This window comes from Anopheles gambiae, chromosome 2 (assembly GCF_943734735.2).
Source record: "Anopheles gambiae chromosome 2, idAnoGambNW_F1_1, whole genome shotgun sequence".
Classification (NCBI taxonomy): Eukaryota; Metazoa; Arthropoda; class Insecta; order Diptera; family Culicidae; genus Anopheles; species Anopheles gambiae.
This window is the reverse complement of record NC_064601.1, coordinates 108468469-108490104: the sequence shown is the minus strand read 5'-3', so window position 1 is coordinate 108490104 and position 21636 is coordinate 108468469. Positions and strand designations below refer to the sequence as shown.

At 48.3% G+C, this 21636-nt stretch overlaps 1 protein-coding gene across 3 annotated transcripts in view; it reads left to right on the top strand.

Annotated features, from left to right (window-relative positions):
• The window catches only part of LOC1270179 (LON peptidase N-terminal domain and RING finger protein 3), a 54191-nt gene that overhangs the window by 2333 nt on the left and 30222 nt on the right, over positions 1–21636 (top strand). For 2 of the 3 annotated variants that reach the window (XM_061642165.1, XM_061642164.1), the window contains exon 2: positions 9134–11347. In XM_061642165.1, the coding sequence (XP_061498149.1) occupies positions 10444–11347 (904 nt within the window). In that variant the 5' untranslated portion in view covers positions 9134–10443. Of the gene's footprint in view, positions 1–5419; positions 5603–9133; positions 11348–21636 lie in introns of those variants that run through there. The other variant, XM_308856.4, reaches the window with a different exon arrangement.

The window sequence follows — 21636 nt, the reverse complement described above, 5'->3', positions numbered from 1 at the left end:
AGTCAGTCCTGCGTTTGGGGGCTTGGTTCATTCGGTGACTGAACCTATGACGGGTATTTTATTTAGTCATACAAGTTGACGACTGTGCCACGGGACCTAACAGAATTAATGTAATTGAGGCTAACAGAATATCTAAAAATCGGTTATGAAATCGCTGTTTTTGAAAACAAAATTCGCATCTCACAATGTATTGGCTTATGAAGATCGAATTTAGTAATTAAGCTAGTTGATTCGGTGTGTATTGTTTGATCTTTGTGCATTACTTTTTCTTGTTACAGCGGATTTGTGCCTCTATATTTCTTTCATATTAAAAAATAAAAATTTTGCTTAGAACTTTTACTTTACTGTGCCATGAATTAACCGCTTTCAAATTCTTTGATAGAAAAAGTTTCAATAACAAGTTTATGATAATCTAGTATTTTTATTATTTTTAAAAATAAATTCACATATTTCATTAATTGCTCATTCCACATACGTCAATTAAAGATAAATAAAGCAAATTTACACAATCTATTAATCGGATGATTAATGAATGCACAGGTTAAATTACTAAAATTATAGGAAATTATAAAAATAGAATGGACTTCTTATTGTGCTTCTGGACTGCTTCTGGACTGCAAATTGTGCTCATCCTAATGCGGTTGTTACCGCTAGATCAAAGTATTTATTACGGCCCATCAGTATACAACTACCAATATGCGTCGTAGAGTTACTTTTCCTTCAACCCAACATGCCCTAGTATGCAATGCATTGTTTTGCTCGCTTCTGAACCAGTAAGCCTCTCACGCTTTACTGTTGCTCTCTTCTGAGCACTAAACCCTCAGTATTTGCCCTCATGTTCGACGGCGTGAGTGTTCTCGCGTACAGAGTAATCGCTCGCCCCTTCCCGTTCATCGGAAAGGGTGGTCAAATGTGCCGAAAACACGCCTCCCCATCCCCTTTCTTAATACTTCACATCAACAACAAGCTTCACTCACAGTTGTTGATGATTACGGATGAGGAGAAAACGATTTTTGCTGTGCGTTTGTGGTTTTGGAAAAATCGGAAAGCCCTGTGACTCAAGTTTTGTTCTCAGTTACCGTCGGGAAAGCTCATCACCGAGCGATGAATTCAATGAAAAATTAGAAGAAAAAAACAACCCCCTGAGAGATCAAGGCAGAAGAGAGGGAGCGGTAATCATTCTCCGAAGCCGGCTTGAGACGATTCTGAATTCATCATCCCCCGTTCCAACACCCTTCCAAGATGGACACACACATACACGCACACACACACACACTTAGATTTAGTGCTCCATACGAAACAGCTGTCGATGACATAATCCAAACCGTGCCCGGTACGGAATCGACCTTTGCCGGTGTTATATAATTCGGAAAAAAAAAATGGTTCCAATATTTGTCGCCACGTTGCGCACACACACACACACACAATCACGGCTGGAATGGGTGATAATTGTTCGCTTGATAATTTGCCCCGGCTTTGTTGCGCATTGTTGGCTAACACATTTTCATGCATTTTACTTTAATTTGGTAGTTTACGGAGAGAGAGAGGAGATTAGGGAATACCGATTCACTCCTGGCTGATAAGTAGAACCTTATCATCTACGCTTTATTCATTCTATGGAGGAGCCCCTAAGCGCAATTCTCACGTACCATTGCACGATGAATCATGGATGGGGCCATTACCGTTCGGCTGACGTATTCCCGTGTTCCGTAACGCTCAAATTGATGCCAGTTCCGGCGTCGGTTCACTTTATTGACTACTGCTGCTGCAACCGTTCAAAATTGGGTGTGCGTGTGTATGTGTTTATATTGTTTTTTTTTTCTATTCGTTCTAGCGCATCTTGTTCTGATGCAACCGGGACCGCCGTTTACATAACTTATAGGCGCGCGCGCTCATGCCAGCCCCGGTTAGAACGGGGTCGGGTTTTTCCTGCTCGGTCATCGGCACGACGTGACAGCCAGGCCGGGCACGTACTCAGCCCCTCAAAGCGAGCTTAAAAAAGGGGTCCCATGAATGGGAGCCGACATCCTTTTTTCTCCAGCGGATGTGAATCATCTTGAGTAACGGTTTTGTTAGTATCTCTTTTATTACTACCTTTTATCATAAGAACCTACCGTTGTAAAAGTAACCGATGAAGTTCTTATAATAAGTTCTATATAGTTTTTGCTGTTGTTGTTGTTTTGTTTATACAATAAGCACCACTAAGGAGTCAATGGAAGGCTTCGTCGTAAAGCTACTTTAAGCGCACCCACCGACAAAGAACGTAGCATATTTTTACACTCCATTATCATCGGAGTTCCTTTTTTGTCTTTCCTTCCCTCTGCCTCATAACGTTCACTGTCCGGTTTATTTTATTTTTTTCTGTGTGCGGTTACACAACAGTTGTATTTCTGCACCTTTCTCTCTCTCTCTCTCTCTCTCTCTCTCTCTCTCTCTCTCTCTCTGTCGCACGCACACACAACAATCATTCCCCGCTACTTTGTTGCGCCCGAGAACAAGTGGGCGGGAATTGCCGGGAATTATCAAGCCGGGAGGTGTTATGCTGGCACACGCTAACACCGAAACCGATTATGCAACAGTTTTCCGCCGACTTGCGGTGCGGCGGGAGGCCCTGTAGATGGTGAGACAGGGAGGGGGAAGGGAGGCGGGGGCAGGTTTCTCTCCGGGAGATTCTAGAGGCCTACTCTCGCCCACCTTTTTCCACCCAGTGTATGGAAGGTGTTCATTCCTCGGGGTGTGTGTGTGTGTGTGTGTGCGTGCCTGGAAGCGGCACAGCGTTGCCATCGTTATCCCGAAAAATCGTGCAAAGCGGTTAAAACAAGCAGGGACCAGGAGAGTCCTTCGCCACAAAGAGAAAGAGAGAGCGTATGAGCGCGAAAATGCGGGAGTATTTGTGTCCAGCCATTAACGCGTGTGTTGGTTTTTCGCGCCATCAGTTTCACCGGTGTGCAGCAGAAGGGGGGGAGGATGGGAGAAATTGCACGCCACCCGGGTCCGTTAATTTTCCACCGGTTTCGGTTAATGGCAATGTGAACGTGGCAAAGAAACGGCACGGCAGCACGCAGCTTAGATTTATGCGTGCGGTGATAAGAATGCTGGTAGTGCGTGTGATTAGGAAACACTGGAAGGGACCACTCTGGCAACGGTACTTTCCACGATAACAATGGTTTATGACTTTTATACCAGAGCGAGGGAAGAGAAGGGTGTGTGACGTTACGAGTAGTGTCCCCGTGTAGTCGGGAGGGATTTAATTACCCAACCATTAGCCGAACTCAAGCGCATTCGTTTTGTAAGGCTCTCGGAAGTGTGTTTATGACCCGGTGTCGATGGTAGTAAACTATTTGCCCATTAAAATGTAACATAATTCTTACATCGCGAGCCAATATCAAATTCGATCGACAAACGGCATTGACCTTCCGAAACAAAAAGATGCCACTCAAACGGTTCGATTACGTCGCCATGCATCCCTATGTTGTGGCGAATACATCACACCCCTTTTTTGTGTGCTGTCGCCACCACCGCCAATGATGTCCTTCCGCCATTGCAGCTGCCCTAGCGTGCGCAGTGCAGTGAGGGAAGTGACCGTTGCGTAATGCAGTGGGGTTTTTTCTTTTCTTTTCCTTCTTCCTGCAGTTGATTTCTTACGAAAGTGGGAAGATGGAAGGACAACCCCGCAGCGGATGGGGCCCCATTGTGAGGTTACGTCCTATTATTGTTCCATTTTTACTTTATGCATTACATGATGTCATCACGGTACGACCAGCGGAGGAGAATGGTTGAAACATATTTTATAATAGAATTTGCATAACCGCTCGATGGAGTGGGGGGGGGAGAATGGGTACGCTTGGAAGCACAGGACGCGGGTCAAAGATGTGCGGATTCTGTTCCGCGAATTGTTGCCTATTTTTAGCAGACAATTACACCCGTCGCGTGCCAGTGAAGTGTGTTTTGGTGGCCTTTTTTTTTAAATCGGCTTTGTTGTGCCAACACGTGAAACTGAAACCTCATCAAGTGGAAGTTTGCTCTGCGCTGCTCGCGCGAGGAGCTTTGTTTTTATTTTTCTATCTTGAATATGGTTATGGATTACTTCCATGGCTCAAACACGCTGTACCAACATAATTCCGGGACCGGAGGTCCTTATTGCATCATCTGCAATTGCATAATGTATTATCTCATAGTTAATGAGGAAATTTGTTTTGGAGCTTCTGTTTTCCCTGTTTAATACCCTAGCAGTGAAGTAATTTTAGATGACTAATGTCGAAGTTTTCCCGGAACAAGTCAAATGTTTTATTGGGGAATAAGGTATAGAGAAAAGGTTGGATGAAATTTAAGAAAAGTTCTTATTATTAGTAACGTACTCAAATATTTTACTTAACATTTTCATGTTTTAATGCCGTTTTCTATGAATTAATAATGTTTCTTCGAGCCAGAAATAGTTCTTCAAGCATTTCCAAACAATCACTCGTCACGCTAGCCCACCTAGGTGGCGAATATTGTTCCCCCTTTCCTACGTTAATTATTGCACTCTCTTCAACCACTACTCAGCGAAACAATACTGGCATAATTATAATTAAAGGGCTCAGCTCCCTTCGCTTCACCGCCCGCTAAGAATCTTAACCAACGTCTTACCCTTACGCTACCAAACAGGAAACGCACTGGTCCCGTTACACGCAATACATATCGCACAGCGGTTCCGCCCGCTTGTTTACAGTCCCCATCCCACATCATCCCTTCCAACTCCATAAGCCCTTGGCGTATAAACATTCTAGCCCTACTAGCCGTTCTGATGCTACCAGCGCTGCACAAAAACTTACGCCAACGAAAACGACATTGCAAACCGACAAACCCACAAACCCCCGTAGTACTCCGCCTCACTGTAGTAGGGTTGCGGCTGAAAGCATGCAGGGGGGAGGGGAGGGGGCGATTGCGTGCGGTCGGAAAACTGTGTGCTGTGGCGTTACGTTTTTGCTGTCCGCGTGCGGTTTTTTGCTTTCATAACACAACCTTCAAAAATCGCATTTTATTGTTATATGGGCTGAGGCCCCATGCTGGGGGGAGACAGCACCACGCGCCACACGCCAAGTTCGTGCCTCTCTCTCGCTCGCTCGCTCGCTCTCTCTCTCTAAGATTCACTCTCTCTGTTGAATGTTGGTGGGGGAGGGGGTATGTAAGTTCGTGTGAAAATGAGAGCGAGGGAGCAGTTCTGCGAACCATAGCAAAGGTAACAAAAAGCCGTGAACACGATTACGCGATCAGCGTATGCTCTGGACTCTCCCTCGAATCGCCACGCGTGAGTGTCCGTGAGTGGTTCATTCGCGCTCTCGGATGAACCTCACTCTCCACTCTCTCTCTGTCACTCGCTCGCTCGCGCATTGGCTGGCTCGCGTGTTTATGGCGTTCTTGGCTGCACCGCACAATGCCGTGCCAGTATTTCTTCGCGGCCTCTCAACACGAACGGGGCAACAATTTTGTCGGCTGCTCGGTCTGGCCGTTTGGCGCAAAGTGTGCAAGTTTTGTCGCGGCGTGCGTGCACGCTGACCCTTTTTTGGTTGGTTTTCTAGAGCCGGAGCACCCATTAGGCACTGCTGCAGCTCGCGAACCGGTAAGGGGGTTACTGTGTGTTTCGGCAAAACGAATTGTGGAGTGAAAAAAAATCTTATTCAGAATTTTATGGAAAGTTGGTGACATTTTGTTTAATGAAACCGGTGACTATCTTTGTGATGAAGCGAATAAAAAGTGTTCCTTCACAGCAATAGAGTCTCCAGACGGTGTTCCATCCATGTGCCGAAGAGCCACACCACCAACCAAACCAACATCGTCGTCGTCGTCGTCGTCGCCGAAAAGCGTCGGTCTCTTGCGTTATGTAACGAAACGGTGTCGGCTGAGAACGCGAGAATGAGTCTCGAGCGACAGGAGTGTGTATGTTTGATACACTCGTGTGTATGTGTGTGTGTGTGTGTGCTTGTGTTTGTCTGTGTTGCTGGAGTGCAGTCCCTCACCAGAAAATCGGAGGAAAGATGCCCCTTGCCCAACGACCGCCTCTGGGGCATTACTTTTCCACTCTATTTTTTTTGGCCGCTCCGTCACCCCGGGGGGAACCAGCCAGCATAGCACTATTTTACGGTTTTTGGTGTCCCTCCGGAGCGTTTGGCTTGTGTGTGTGCGTGTGTGTGTGTGTGTGTTTTCTCAACCGCCAACCCCCCTACCAACCCCAACGCCTTGTTGCTTTTCACCGTCGTTCTATTCCCATATTCTGCCCATGTTTTGCTGCTGCTGCTGCTGCTGCTGCTGCGTACGTGTCGCGTTACACGGTCGGAGTTGTGTGAGAACGCTGGAGAAAGAGAGTGAAACGTGTGCGCGCTGGTGAGCAGCAGAGAACATGTGCGCGCCGGGTCCCGCTTGTGCGAGATGGGTGCAAGAAGAAACAGCCAGCAAACCGACCCCAAAAGGGAAACGGGCGTGAGAGTGAGATTGCGATACAGCAACAGTTTTGCTTGCTGGCCGCCCGAAACTTTGTTAGATAACAGGCCGCCGACGGTGCTCTGTGTGTGTGTGTGTGTGTGTTTGGTTGTTTTTTCTTCTTCGGATTGCGAGGGGTTAGAATGTGTGGCTGTGCAGGAAGAAGGAAAAATGCTTACTGATGAAGTGTTGTGCTGCATTTTGGAGGTTGATTTTGGTGTAATTATGCGTCCACGGTGCACGGTTCTGAAGTGGGAGAACGTAACCTGCTGCAAGACGGGTTTATGTAACGTCGATTAGCTTCACCGGACAGTCAAAAGTGATACCATATGGAGCGGGCAAAGAATGAATTAGACTGGCGGAATGAGTGTTTCGCTGAAGTTTGTCAGTGGCACTCATTAAACGTAAATTATTTTTCGTAAAAGTCTTGCTTAAAAATCCAGAATAATTGTAAAATTCACATTCCCAATCAAAGCAGTTACATAAGAGGTTTGATTACAATAATCGTACGATTGTGGTACCATTTAAAATGCGATTTGTCCCTCAATTCTCGCCCCCAGAACTCTATTTACAAGCATTACTTGTTTACCGCCTAGAGAACAACATTTCTAACCCTCCGCTCGTCCCGCGCTCCCAGCAGCGTTTAATCGTTCTGTTTACCGACGCGGTACGCACCCAACAAAACGTGGCAACGCGCCTGTGATATTTTTAGGTCCCACCATGGGTCCACCATTTGTCCGAAGCACGTTTCTCACTGGAGCTAGCGTGCACGCGACACACAGCCAGTACAGGTTGGGGCCGCAAAAATGTCTCAACTCGAAAAATAAACAAACTGCTACCGATCCCCCAACTGGTCCGCAGCCCCCAAAAGATTGTTGTATCCAGGTAGTTGCAGCGGGAAAAGCAGTGCGAACAAAAGGGGGGGGGGGGAAACTGTTAACACCACCGGCACCGGGCACTAAGAACGAGGGCAGCCCGGTCCCCGCCTGTGGGCGAATTGTTCCTCCCTCGGGGCATTATGTAATCCGCGGAAAGTTTTTGGTGTTTTGATGTTTGCTGTGCTGGCTGAGGGGGGTTTTTTTTCGAGGATTTTCCAACCACCTGCACCACGAAAGCAAAGAGGGGGAGCTTTGCTTGGCCCAATTTCTAAGCGGTAAACTGGTTAATGGTGATGGTCAAACGACGACAGAAACAACAACAGGTCGGTTTGGGTTTTGTTCCGAATTTACCTTGCCTACCGGCCGGTACAGATAACCACACACAGGGGGTGGAGGAAAAGCAGAATGAAATTAAATGTTTTATACATTGTTCGGGAGCTTGTGTCTGTGTGTTTGTGAGGGCTAATGGAACTCATTCCTTTTCAATAAAAAAAAGACACAACCAAATTAACGAACAACCTAACCGCATGGAGGTGAAATGGAGAAATGAAAGCAAAACAAACCAACCCCGTTCACCTTCCTTCTAACCCCTAATCAGTGGTGGCTAGGCCGGGAAAGCTTCAATTGGTTGCGTTTATGTACCACACCGGATCGGCCACTACCGACGGCCATTACCGTTCGGTTACCCGAGAATCAATTAAAAACATTAAAACATTCCTCCCCGCGCACAGTCGCTCGCCGTCGTTGTCCCCGCAGTACACCCATATTTTTATAATTTATCTGCACAGAGTGGGGGGGGGGGCTTTCCCTTGTTTAATGCTTCTTTCGGGGCAAACTTCTCCATCGCGCGTTGGCGGGGCCGCAAATGAAAAAGGATCATTTTAATGCACCTTTTAACGTCACCCACCCGCAACGCACAGCGAAAAGAAAGGGCTGGGGCACGATAAGATAAACAGAGCGTGCAGCGGACCGCAATCAATAGCGGTCGCGTCTCTTCCAGAACGACATCCCCGCGAGACCGTGTGCGCGCGCTGATAAAGAAGTTTAATTATTTGCTCGTAATGTAAACAGCTCGTAATGTTGTTTTCCGATAAGCTAATTTGTGTACAGCCGAGTGGCAGGATGAGGCAGCTATGAGGCTTAGACGCGGGGCCTATGGCAAAAAATGGCGTAAATAACCGCGTTTAACGTCGCGACGTCAGCAGCGGACAGGCCGCTGACTCATGGCGAGCAGAATCCGGACGGTTCTGGATCATAGTTTACATTATTTAAAGATTTTTTTCTGCATTTATAGCAAACAGCACACAAAAGCAAATGCTTCAAAACTTATTCTCTTAGCACACTCTATTGGCTTGTTGATTTTGTTTTGTAAACGATTGCCTCAAACGGCAATCATGGCGAGCTTTTGATCAGCTTTCTATGTGAGAAAACGAACTTCATTTCCCTGTTTTTCCCAGAAAATGCTCTGTCACATCCAACCCCCCTCCCTCGCCGTCCCAACCAGATCGTTGTCCACCATCTTGAATTTCGCAATGATACATTATTGATCGGGCTCGGCAGAGAATTGTACGCACTGACGCATTGCATTCCGAGAATTGTTTTGCCAGCAAAGTATACATTTCCCTCCGTACATCTCGCTGCCTTTGCCCCCGGGATGGGAGATGTTTTACAGCAGATTTCGGTTTACTTTCGACAAATGAATTTGCCCGAAACCATTTCCGTGCCGTACCGAGAATTAATCATAACTTTTGCTAACGTTCCTTTTCTTCTTTTTCGTTCCGCTCTGCACTCAACAGCTAACGTTCATCGCAGCATTGAAAACTCGTACATCCAAACCAGCGCACTGTGCCCGCGTTCCGGGAGAGAAGTTGTACCGAACATTTTGCCACCAGTTTGCACATGCGAACAAACAAACCGAAAGCTCCCCAAAAACAATTGTACTGTGTGTGTGTGTGTGTGTGTGTGTGTGCCTGTGTGCAGAAGTGAACCGTTTATAGCCGATTTGAAAGTTGTTGTTACCGCAAAGTGACAAAACCACCACAAGCTGACATACGCTCCCGCTGGCCGGGACAAAACGCCCCCACAGCGAGGCGGGAAAAGTTTGCCCCAACCTTGCCAAAACCGCCCAGTGTTTGGTTGCAGTTTGCGCCTGGAGCACCACCACCAAAAAAAAAAAAACCAGAAGAGAGCAAAGTTCTGCTGACCAACCGCACAAATGCATTCCCCAGCATTTCCCAGTGCGCTGCAACGCTCGACGATGCGTTAATGTGTGCGCTAGTGTCACGCCATGCCGGGTGGTTTCTATTAATAAAGCGATGAAGCAAACGCTCCTGCTGATGATGATCATGATGGGCGCGAATAAAATAATGCCGACCGGCGCATCCGTGTGGATCCGTTGGTAAGTTGGAACCGTGTGTCACCGCCGCGTTTGCCGAATTTCCGCGCGCGAAGGTGCGTGAAGGATCGTGTGCAATCGCAGTAGGACGGACGGTGAAGTACCGCAGAAGTATCGGAAGTGTAAAAGTGTGCCCATTAGTTGATATTCTCTGCTAAGAAGTGGGGCAGTGTGTGTGTGTGTGTGTGTGGAGCTAATTTATTGTGGTGCATTCTTTCTCGCGGGAAAGCAAACGAAGCAAAAGTTTATAAAAACCTAGGCTCATAATAAGTGTCCGTTTTCGTACCCATTTGTGCTGGGTAAGTGTGTGAGTTTTGTGTGAGCAGTGATTACATAAGCACCAAGGAGTGTGGCAGGGTCCAAGGTGGCCAGGAGTTGCATCGCAAAATCGTGGTGCGTTTAAAATATTGTGCTCGTGTGCTGGCGCTGGCGCGCACGTAAATCTGTCCACACCTCGTTTTGGCGCTTTATCGGTGTGTGGTGCGCGAACGAAGCCGGCTTCACTTTCACGCGGCTTTCAAGTGTCTTGGCTTGGTGCGAGAAGATTAAGAACACTGGGCGTAGTGTGTGTGTGTCTGTGTGCGTGTTTTTGTGCAGTGAAAAACGTCGCTCCGATCAAGGCCGTCGCTCCGTGTGTGGGTTCAGGCGTGGTGCAGTTCCGCAGTTCTCCGTCCGCGGTAAAGGTTAGCTTTTGAAGGTGTGCGGGCGTGTATGTGCCAGTGTTTGGTGTGCCACACGTTAGTGCTAGCAGCCGGGTGGGAGCCGGGTGGTGGTGGAACAAACAAGGTGCGTACAGCCATAATGCCCGCCACGTCGTACGTGCGCGTACACCGGAAGTCGCTGTACTATGCGCGCCCCGAGCGGGCCACCCTCTACGACAGCACCGAGGAGGACGTTCGCAACGTGTGGGACGGTTCGTCCCAGGAGGGTGACGAGAGCGGCGGGAAGGATGCGGCCGAGGATGAGCTGTTGCTGGCCGAGCGACCGCAGCCAGTGGTAGAGCGGCCCGAGACCGGTCGGGCCGAGCTCAGCCGGCAGTTGATGGAAGATGTGGCCACCGTTAATCTTTGGGCGTCCGTGCTGGAGCTGGTGGGTCGGGTTGAGGCACGCCGTACGGAACACATCCGCCAGGGCATCGGGCTCACCGCCGACGGGCTGTGCTGTCCGATCTGCGAGGGTGTGCTGCGGTACCCGGTCACGGCGACCTGCGGCCACACGTTCTGCCGGCAGTGTTGCTTCGGGCATGGGCGCTGCACGGTCTGTGGACAGCGGTTTCCCTCCGTCGCGGGAGCGCCGGCTGCATCCAGCAGTGCGCCCGTTGTATTTACCTCCACTCCGTCCGCCTCCGTCTCGTCCGCTTCCGGCTCTTCCTCGTCGTCCTCGGCGACGGTGACGTCCGGGTCGTTCCGTGCGCTGCCGGCCCCGGAGGAGGGAAGCGAGCTGGCGCCCGCGGCGAGCGTTGGGTTCGAGCTGGACATTCTCATCCGGCGGCTGGTGGAGCGGTGGTGGGCACCGGAGCTGAAGGCGGCCGATCTGCACGAGGAAGCGCAACGCCACCTGGAGGACAACTCGCTCGACGAGGCCCTGCGCTGCTGCAATCAAAGTCTCGAGCACGGTAAGTGGAACAAGACAAGAGCACACACACACACTTATCATGGCGTAGGCGATAAAACCGGCAAAATTGCCACCGAAAGGAATCAATTGGCAAAACTTTTTCGTCACGTTTTACCGTTTTCGAAGCGAATCCGTCCGACGAAAACTAATTCGCTCACGGACCATTTTCTACGGCTCATCCATCACGTTTGCGGAATTTTGCACGACCTGAACGGTGTTCGAAACTAAGTTGCACCTCGGTCTGATGGCACGGGAACAGGTGACACAAAAGTTTCGCTGATCATCCCAAATAGAATCTTCCAATACCTTCCGGGAGGGTTTGATTAATTGAGTCTTGATAGAGTTCGCTCTTTTGCTAATGGAGCACCGTGTAATTGACTTTTCGGGGGACTTATAACTGCGCATTATTCATTCTGTCTGTGAAGTCGTTCAATTATTTGCTAGAGACAGCGTGACAGCGCTCTTAACTGTTTAAAAGTTGTGCATTACTGTGAAGAACGAATCAAAGGAATTGCGCTGAACCTGTTTCAGAAGGTCATGTGCAACATGGGAAAGAGTTGAAGGTTTTATTAATTTTTTTTTATGAACACGAGCAACATTCCTGGAAATGGGGAATCCATCCACTTTATTCCTTTCTTCCGAGAAGCGACATGAAACAACCTGTCAGTCGATCTACTCGTAAAGGGTCCATTTTCTTACTCTGCCATCTCCGACACGCCGGTCCCCGAACCTGGTGGATAGAGATGATTGATTTTGTAGGTAAAAAAGCTCCAAAGGTTCATCCTCGGCTACCGCATTTCCGTCATGTGGAACAGAGAGTTCGTTTCGCTACCAATAAGTAAAAGCAGCCTTCCGGTGGCTCGAGGCCTGACCATGATGGCACCTAAGGAGTAAGTTTCATAAACTTCTACATCGATGCAGCTGCGCTTCTACATCGTGTGTAGGCAGCACCAAGACAATCATAAATCGACACTTTGTCCATTTTCGTTCTGCAGTACCTTTGCCTAGCGCGGCCTAACACCATCCCCAGCATCGGGTTAAATCCTCCCGAGAATCCATGTGTGGAAGGATTTATGTGCCCGCAGTTGCACTTTTTTCTCCATTCCGTGGGCAACACGTTGCTCACAAAGCACACACGAACAACAAAGAACCCACCACACCCGGGTACGTGTGAACTGACAGCACAGGAGGCTGATAAGCGCCACCATCTCGAGGCGCATAATGTGGCGCGCGGCTATAAACACGGCAACCTCACGGTGTGTGTGTGTTGAGTTGAGTGCTCTAGTTTTTTTTATTTCGTACGAAAGTTTCTTTATTCGTTATTTGCAGCACTCTGGTGCCGACACAAAAAGGGTGGGAAAATGTTATCCTCCAGAGTGAGAAATATCAATTTAACACACCACAAAACACGACGCGCTTGCATTTCCACTCTGGCCTGGATTTGCGGTCGTGGCAAGGATGAAGGTTTGTTTTTTTGTTGGCCACCCAGTTCCTTTGAGCTGCTGCTACTCGGGAAAACTAACTTTCCATTTCGGTACCAAAGAAAAACGCACCAATACATAATCCTTTCCTGCGCCTTCGGTCACACATCGGTCGTAAAATGTGGAGTGCGACTATGGGGCAGAAAGAAAAGTTGCGCTCGCTGGTGATTGGAATTTAAAAATCAATTTTTTGGTACTCTTTTTCTCCACTGCTCTCTGCTTTTATGTTGCCGGTGTACATTTCGAGAAGTACATTCTGAGGTACGGGTGTATGTATGTATGTGTGTGCAAAGATTGTGTGGCAGCGTGCCTCTTCCCCAAAAAAAGTATTATTTTACGATCCTGTTTCTGCGATGGAATAAATTGAAAAAGGTCGTTAAAAAGTTGGTTATTGCAATGTTTGACTAGCGCTCGGTGCAAAGGATTGCTGCAAAGGATTGAATTACCGATCCTTCTGCTCGTGTAAGGCTTCGCTCGCTCGGGTACAATTTATTCCAATTAGATTAATCACCGAGGTTTGCAAGTTTTCCCTGCAATGTGCGTAAATTTAGCATCGAAAAGCACGAAACTGTGAATGTTTAAATTAAATTTAAACAATGAAATACCGCCACGAGTTTTTCGCTCACACGAGCTGGTTGTTTTCGATAATCGGATTTCTCCCCAGTTAAAGCTCCTTTTGCCTGCTGGATGCTGCCGAAATACTTAGCTCATCAGTTTCCCTACACCATTAGGCACAAAAAGGAGGGTTTTGTTCGAGCATAAGAAATCACATTACATTTCTCCCACCACTCACCATCACCTTCGGTGTGGGTGATATAATCTCCTTCCTTTTCAATCAGTCCTACATCTATCACACCCTTCAAAAGGCCGCTACCGCCTCCGAAGGCTTTTGCAGGATCGAAGTATAAGCCCCCCGCCGTGTGTGCTGGTGGTGGTAAGTACGGAAAAGGACACGGATTCTTTATGAATCACGATAAGAACGGTCCACAGATTACCGGGGCAAACTTTCTTTTTTTTTCCTGCCCGTCCCGTCCGTTCGTCCGTCTCGGGGCATTAGTTGACATAACCTGTTGGAAGAAAGTTTGAATACCATCATGAAGAAGCGCACACAATCGCTTCATTTCGCTTCCAGTCCGAAAACTTTAGAGCCATATTTCCTGCCCTGCCTTCGCACACTGCGGTTCTGCGGTTCCTGCGCTCTGCGGCAGTACGTTTACCCACCACTCGTTGCGTTTAACTTCGGAACAAAATTGTGGTAAAAATAGTAATCCCCCATCAAGCTGTGAAAGCTTTTCACGAAACAATTCCGGCCCCCCCCGCAGCTGAGCTCGTTCAGGAAGACTGCATGCTGCGAAAGGCATCGCTTTCCCTCGATACATTTATGAAGCCCTTTTTGTTCGTGATTGGGAACCACTTTCAGCATGGCTAGCGTGAGCTTCCGGACTTGAAGCAAAGTTTCTAAAGCTGGGAGTCGATTTTTGGTGAGAACATTTCAAGTCACTGTAGCACAAAAAAAAAATATAACCGTGTTTCATGAGAGCCTTAGGGTAGTTCCACCGAGGAACCGTAAGGAGTGTTTCTCGACAAAATGCCCCCGCAAAGCAAAGCGAGGGCGAGAGCAGAAGCGAGACGAAAGAAATTGCTAAGCAAAGAAAATGAAATAATAAACTGTTTAACTTTACGAGCGATCAAGAATAAAGCACACTAAAAAGAATCTTATCGTAGGGCTCGCTGGTTGGGGCTTTTTTTCTTGCTTTTTTTCGGAAGGATACGTAAGGAATTGAGCTCCACTATTCCCTTGGCAAACGCTACCAACGGTTGAAGATGTAAAAGATTTTTTATTTCACCTCCTGCTCAGGCCCCTACCGAGCCAACCAAAAAGGGAACCAGTAAATTGTCAAAGCGGAAGCACCAGCCCCGGGAAAGAGTGGACTGAGCAGAGCAGCAGAGAACGGACAGAATGGAGCACACAATTTAATTTTCGCTTCAATTGCTTTGCTTCTGCTTCGACAAAAAAAGGGACGAGAAAATCGGTGCTTGTAAGCGCGATGTACGTACGTAGTGAGTCAGCGGTTCAACAGAACCCCCAAATCGCTCGCCTTTTCTCGCCCTTTTTCTCACTCTCGAACGGCTCCTGAAGCAATTTTGATAGAAGTTATGAGCAAGGCTGATCGAAAGTGGAATCCTTTTTGTGGTGGTGAAGAAAAAAAAACCGAACCAAGGACAGGTGCCAGGTTGCGATTGGATTCGCTTTCAATCTTTTCGTACACTCCCAGCCACCCTGCCCAAATGAGCATGTAGCAAGTATGAGAGAATCGTTCTTTCCGGGGGTTTTACCGTGAGTAATTTATTTGAACACCATTCACACCACCCCTGGTAGACCTTTTTATACGAAAGCAAAAGTTGCTGGAAGGAAGGAATGTACTTTCCTGTTGTACAAACGATTACCAGCCACAAAAGTGTCGGAACACACGTCGGTGACACGGAAGGATCGTTAAGGGAGTTACATTATGGGCGGGGTTTTTTTTTTAAGCTGAAGCCATACTGTCGTCGTCGAGTGTGACATAACGAGCCAGCTTATGGAGTGCAGTTGCACAGTTTTATTTAAACAAAAAACCTGGAGTACTGTTTTGTGGCTAAAAGTGAAAAATTGTCGATAAACATGTTGAACTATTACTAAAACACTTATTTACTTAAAACACGTTCTTCGTAAACAACATGTTTTTTGCCCAATCATTCTGTTTGCCATTTCATCACGCTGCTCTTTACCTTGCGCGCCGTAATTCTTTCGAGGCTCTTAATTCGAGGTTAGCTAACAACTCCCACTCCCAACCATCGGGGCCACCGCGTTGCACAAATGCATCATGTAACACGAATTCGAATGCACCGGCACTGCCGACGTCAACCTAATCAGAGAACCAATCGTCCAATCACTATCGATACGATTTTTTGTTTCTCTTTTGCCTTTTCTTTGCCCCTTGCAATGCCAATCGGTTGCCCTTTTCACCGGCCAGACGCTGCGCATAGGCTCGGTTCTGGGAAATGTAGCACTTTTCCTTCCCTTCGCAGTCGCGCCTTGCGCCATTGCAAAATCCCGGCAACGTGCCGCTACAACTCATGGCCGGCTCATTTCGCAAAGGGGCTCCCCGTGGAATTAGGCGAACCCCGGACCGCACCGGTGCGTCTGTCGGGCACGTGACTGGGCCGGTACCCCCGGGTACCACCGAACGTGGTTGACGCGGGCTAGAAGTTTGAAATGCAGATCAAAATCTAGCGCCACCACCCGGCTGAAGAAGTGAAAGGGGAAAAGGCGGAGGATGCGTTACAGTCACACCCGTGAGTGTTGAAACGTTGCACGACGCTAGGGACAGGCAAAGGGAATTAAAAACTTACCTCCCACCTTCGCTTGGCAAAACTGGGTGCTTTGGGATGAAGAAATCGAGACCAACGCCACGGCACAAGCAGCAGCAGCAGTAGCGGCAAAAAAAAGACTCCGAACAAACTAAAACACATCTACATAATTGGCGTAACCATTTCGATAGTGTTTGCCCTATCCTACCCGACCAGCCCGCGTCCCGTTGCGATTGTGAACGCGTTACGTTGCGCTCACGTGAACAGCCAACAATACGTAACGAACGGAACGGGCTCCCTTTCGCTCCCGTGGCCCGACCGTTGGGGTCCATGCCACCCACACGACACACACACACACAATCCGGGGTCGGCACTTGGGATTGCGAAAAGCAGAAGTGGAGGGAAGAAAGCATTGAAGTTTATTTAGAAGAGTAAGAGAGTGAAAAAATCGCCACGGAACGCCGCATAACGATGGTGTTTCGGAATCGGGGTCCGGTCATCCCCACATTCCCTTTGCCGATGACCGAAGGGATTTGCGGGGGTTGGCAGACAACAACAAGAAGAAACAGAAATGGGAAGTCGCTCAACGCTCGACTTTTACACTGAATTTGCGTGTGCTTTTATGGCGTTTTTTTTTTTTGTTTTACTCGCACGTGGAACGCGCGGGAGTGTCGTTTGGCGCCACAGGACAGTTGATGGGTTTAAAACATACTGACATAATTTGTGGCACTGTTTCGAAGAGCTGTTCCGGTAATGAGGTGTTGAAGTAGTGAATGGGGAGTGAGTTTTTCTTAATTACATTTTATAATTTCTTTCACCTCTTTTAAGAGCAAGAGTAACGTTCAGCAAAGTGATTGGCTGGTCAGCTAATGAGGAAAAAGTAGCAGATTGATTATCTATTGTTAGTAAAGAACATTTTGGCTTATAAACAGTAGTAGCTGTGAACAGTTTCTGTTGATTTGATTTTTAAATGTTTTTGTTATACACTTTTGTAGTGTTTTTCTTTCCGAATTACTCTACTAATGGCTGTCTAGAATACAGTCACCTTTCTCAAAAAAATACCTTTTTGTATGATGAGAAAATATTTTATTATAAAAAGATTGTAACATTTTCATTTGGAAAAACACGTAATAATAATGCACTTATTTATATAATTGCATATTTAATTTAAAAAAAACTTTTACAACATCTTCACTAGATGAAAACTACTCCAGCAGCAATCAATTAACCGATCTATTTTCTGTAAAATATATTCCACCACCAGTCACACGTGTTTGTGCACGAGAACCAAGCATGACAGTAAGCATGATTCATCGCCCGGGTTTCAGCTTTTGTGTAACTCATAGCACAGCTCGATCTCGCGTTACATTACAAATCGCGCGCGCGCGCTCTCCCACCCGTGCGGGCCGGCGCAACGGCAACAATCGAGCCGTAAAGCACGATAAAGAAGTTTTGCATACGCAACCATTTGCATAGCTCGCGTCGGCAAAACTGCAGCATGGCCCGGGCCCGGCTTATCATGCTGCTTTGCTTGTGCTGAGGCAAAAAACAACCCCTCTAGGCGCTTGCCTCTTCCCCAACCGGGATGGAACGGAAAAAAAGGTTAGGTACCGAGGGTCCGATGGTAGATAACTCTCGTTACGGCAGCGGGTTTGGTACATTGTTGGTGCGTTACTCGTTGCCGTGTGCTAACATGCAAAATGTTGGTTCGGTTACGTCGTGGGTGGGCTAAAAAGAGCGTTGGTGGTGGTGATGGTTGTTTCTCTACAAACATCTATTTTTCCCCCGAAAACAGATACAATGTGCGTGTCTATGTTTGTGCATGCTGTTGCCGGGCTAGCGACGGTATGTTGGAAATTTGACGATGGGCGCTGAAAATCAAGTTCAGCGATGCTGGAGCAAGTTTTGAGAAGCAACACCCCTGCTTACACCGCTTCCCTTTTTGTGTTTTGTGCGCTGAGTTACGGGCAAAGTGCTGTCAGGCAGCGTATTTCGGAGCGAGTTTTTTGGCCCCACGACCCAGGGAGAAGAGGAGAGTAAGTTGAACGTTTGCAGATGTGTTTTTTTGGTGGTTTTGTCAGCAAATGTTACATGCACAAGAGTTTGCGCATCGGACAGGTGCAAGGAAATTTCATGTTAACAGCATAAGTTTTGTGCAGCAAGTCTTTGAGCAGAAGAGACCGTTCACCTTTTGACTACGGCACACACTCACTGTGAAGCGTTCTGTGCAGTAATGGTCCCGCCGATCCCTTCCGCAATGTCGTTACTTCTAGCTGACGCAAATACCAAAGCCAGCAAGCTTACACTGGGGCGCTTCAGTTGAGTTGCCATCGGGGTTAACCTTAATTTCAGCAACGTTCCGTTCCTGGAGTTGCCCGGCCACGTCGAAAGGTAACGCGATGACGTAAGGGCGGCGTGCAATCGATGCGATTATAAAATTGGCTCCCAATAAAACTGCAGGCTGGCCGCGCTGGGCAGCCGATCCGGAGGCAGGGCAGATTTATCTAGAACTGAACCACACGGTCACCAAACACGATCGCTCACGTACGCATTGCAACAGCAGTCGTCCCCTCGGTCCCCCGGATCCAGTTGCCTGCCTTGCAGCTCTGGCGGGCTTGACGCAACATAATTTGACGCAATGGCACCTGAACTGCGAACTGCAGTGGACTGCCGGACAAGACAAAAAGAGAGATAGAGACACAGAGAGAAACGGCGAAGGTGAGAGGTGTAATCCGCAACAAAGGTTATGTGCGTTATGTTATGTTTCGGTTGCGGTTTTTTTTGTGTGCGTTATCCACTGCACCGAAGACAGACATAATTTTCATCGAGTCCGATGTTTTCCCGAAGCATGTGCAAAGTGGGAGAGAGATAGTCCAGGCGTATTTGTTGGTAGCGCCAAACGATTGAACCAAACCCTGTGCTGTGTGTGGCACGTCGTGTGATGGTGTTACGGATTAATGTTTATGCTTCTTTCGCGGCCACGATTGCACCGCCACGAAACAATAGGTCGAAGGTGAAGCGTGCGCCTCGTGTGTCTGTGTGAGAGGGGAGCTGCGTGTGATTTAAACCGCAACACTCGAAAGAAGTACCGCCGAATGTCTCGCAACAAAACGAGACTGACTTCGTAACGCCGATTGCAATCGCGTGAGCCTCCGGGGATTGCTGGCTCTGTGTGTGATCTACATAATAACGCGTGATCGGCCGTGGTCACCTTCTCATCCCCTGCGCTTGCTGTGTCTGATGCTGAGACCGGCGCGGGCGCGCAATCTCTTGGGTGAACCGCAGCCGAACTGCATCCTGCACGCACGCGTTGTGTTTTGCGCACTCTCTCTCTCGCTCTCTGTTTGGCCATTCTCTTGCAGCTCTTGCAGCGGCTCTCGTAAGCGGCCCTCCGAAATGAGCTCAAGGTTAGCAGACGTTACCCAACCCTTGGTCTGCGGTCGAGCGAACCCGAGCGAGCCGCCGAACCGAGCGAGCCTGAGCCGAGTCGCAACTCCTCTGGGCGCGCGTTTGGCTCGTCACGATCGTATTACCTCACCGCGTGTGCTGATCGAATGTGTGTGAGCCGGGTACCATTATACAACCAGCGGCAAGTGAGAGCAATATCAGAGAGAGAGAAAGAGCGAGAGAGAGATAGGAGAGAGGGATGGTGTCCATTAAACAAATCGTACAACAAAATGCGAACCCGAATGCGAACGGTCGGAGCGATCGGAGGAGGTCACTACACCGTCCACCTTTGGCAAGCCTTCTCCACACTTATCCACACTTTTTGGGTAACAATACGCACCGGCAACGTCAAAGCTCTGACAACGCGCGCGCTGTCATTACGCGAAGTCACTCGTTATGACGCCAAACGGGAGCAGCGCGTAACACACGATTCACGCAATGTTTCTGGTTGCATAGGGGATGGTTAGACAGTGGACTGAAATCTTTTGTATGGTACATGCATATGGTTCAAGTTTGAGCACTGCTTTGACTTGTTGTGACCACAACTTCCACCGAAACTACCAACAGAGAGCAATGAGAACACAAATTTGAAGACTTGTAAATTCGCCTTTTTAAGAAGGAATTAGTTGCAATCATTTTGCAGCCATTTTGTCATTCGGCGTTACTGCACGCTCCAATCACATGTCACCATGTGTGTCAATGTAACAGTAACAGTAACAGTGCACAAAGCAAATCATTAAATAAAAAAGTCCCCACCGCACAACCCACATGCATGTAGCTGTAGCACTTGACGTAATTTCGTGAGCCACACGGGCGATGCTGCGCGTCCCCAATATCCCAATGCATCGCGGGTGCCTGTCGCGTATCTGCGGTTGCGTACACACGTAATGGTGCGAAACCGAAATCACGCAGCTTAGCTTGGCAGAGGTGATGGGATGAGGTGAGCAGAAATAAGTTATATTGCCCCCAAAACACCGACGGACGACTTTCGAGGGTCCGTTGGCTCGAAAGGGAGTGGGGGGGACCCCAAAACGGGCAAACCCGAAATAGGGTCATTCGCCGCGGCAATGTAGCAGCAGTAGCAGGCGACATAACGACCACGCGCACACACACTGTGTGCCCTCTGCCTCTGCCTCTTACTGCTGGATCGTCGATGCACTGTGCAGGGGGGGGGGGGGGGAGTGTTGCAAAAGCCCGTGCTCCCAATCTTGTGCCGTTCGTTCTTTCGAAACAGATTGGTCGAACCGTGTTGTTGGTGGCGTTGCATAAGCAGTATCCTTCACTGTTTGGACGTCCAGTGATTGAAGGTTGTGGCAAACAACTAGAAGAAACTAAAACATGTCGAAAAGCTAAACATTAAAAAGTTCAATAAATACAAAAAACCGTATAATGAATCGTGCAGTTTCAAAGAATGTAAAGCATATTCTCACCTCCAGGGAAAACGCCAATTCCACATTCACAACCAATTCATTCCGTCCAACGCCCAGCAACGCGTTGAAAAGAAAAAGTCACTGAATTCGGTTTGATTGGTGCAATTGATAGAGTTGTGTCTGGCTGGAACCGGTTGGCGCATACTGCAAACCTTTGCCCATGCATACATACACACACAGAAACCCTGTCTGCCTGGCCCAGATCCCGGACCGATCGGTGTTTTGTAAGCGTACGTTCTGTGCAACTATTGCGACATTACCTTCGCAGCCCTTCGAAAATGCTACTCCTACTCTCGCGACGGGGAGTGTTCTCGCTGCTGTGGCAGACGGCGAGCCCAGTTCTCCTCGTCCCCGGTGGCCTACCCTCTCGGGCCCAAACTCTCCCCCCCTATAAACTCGAAACCAGCTGGAGTGCCATAAAAAGTGCCGCGAATGTAAGCCAAACGGCAGTATGGCGCCGAAAAGTAGGTGAGCTCAAACAGGTTCGTTTGGCAATCGGTATACCACAGGGAGGTCTAACCAGCACTACACTGATCGATGCAATTATCACTGTTTGTTTATTGTAGATTATTTTAAATATA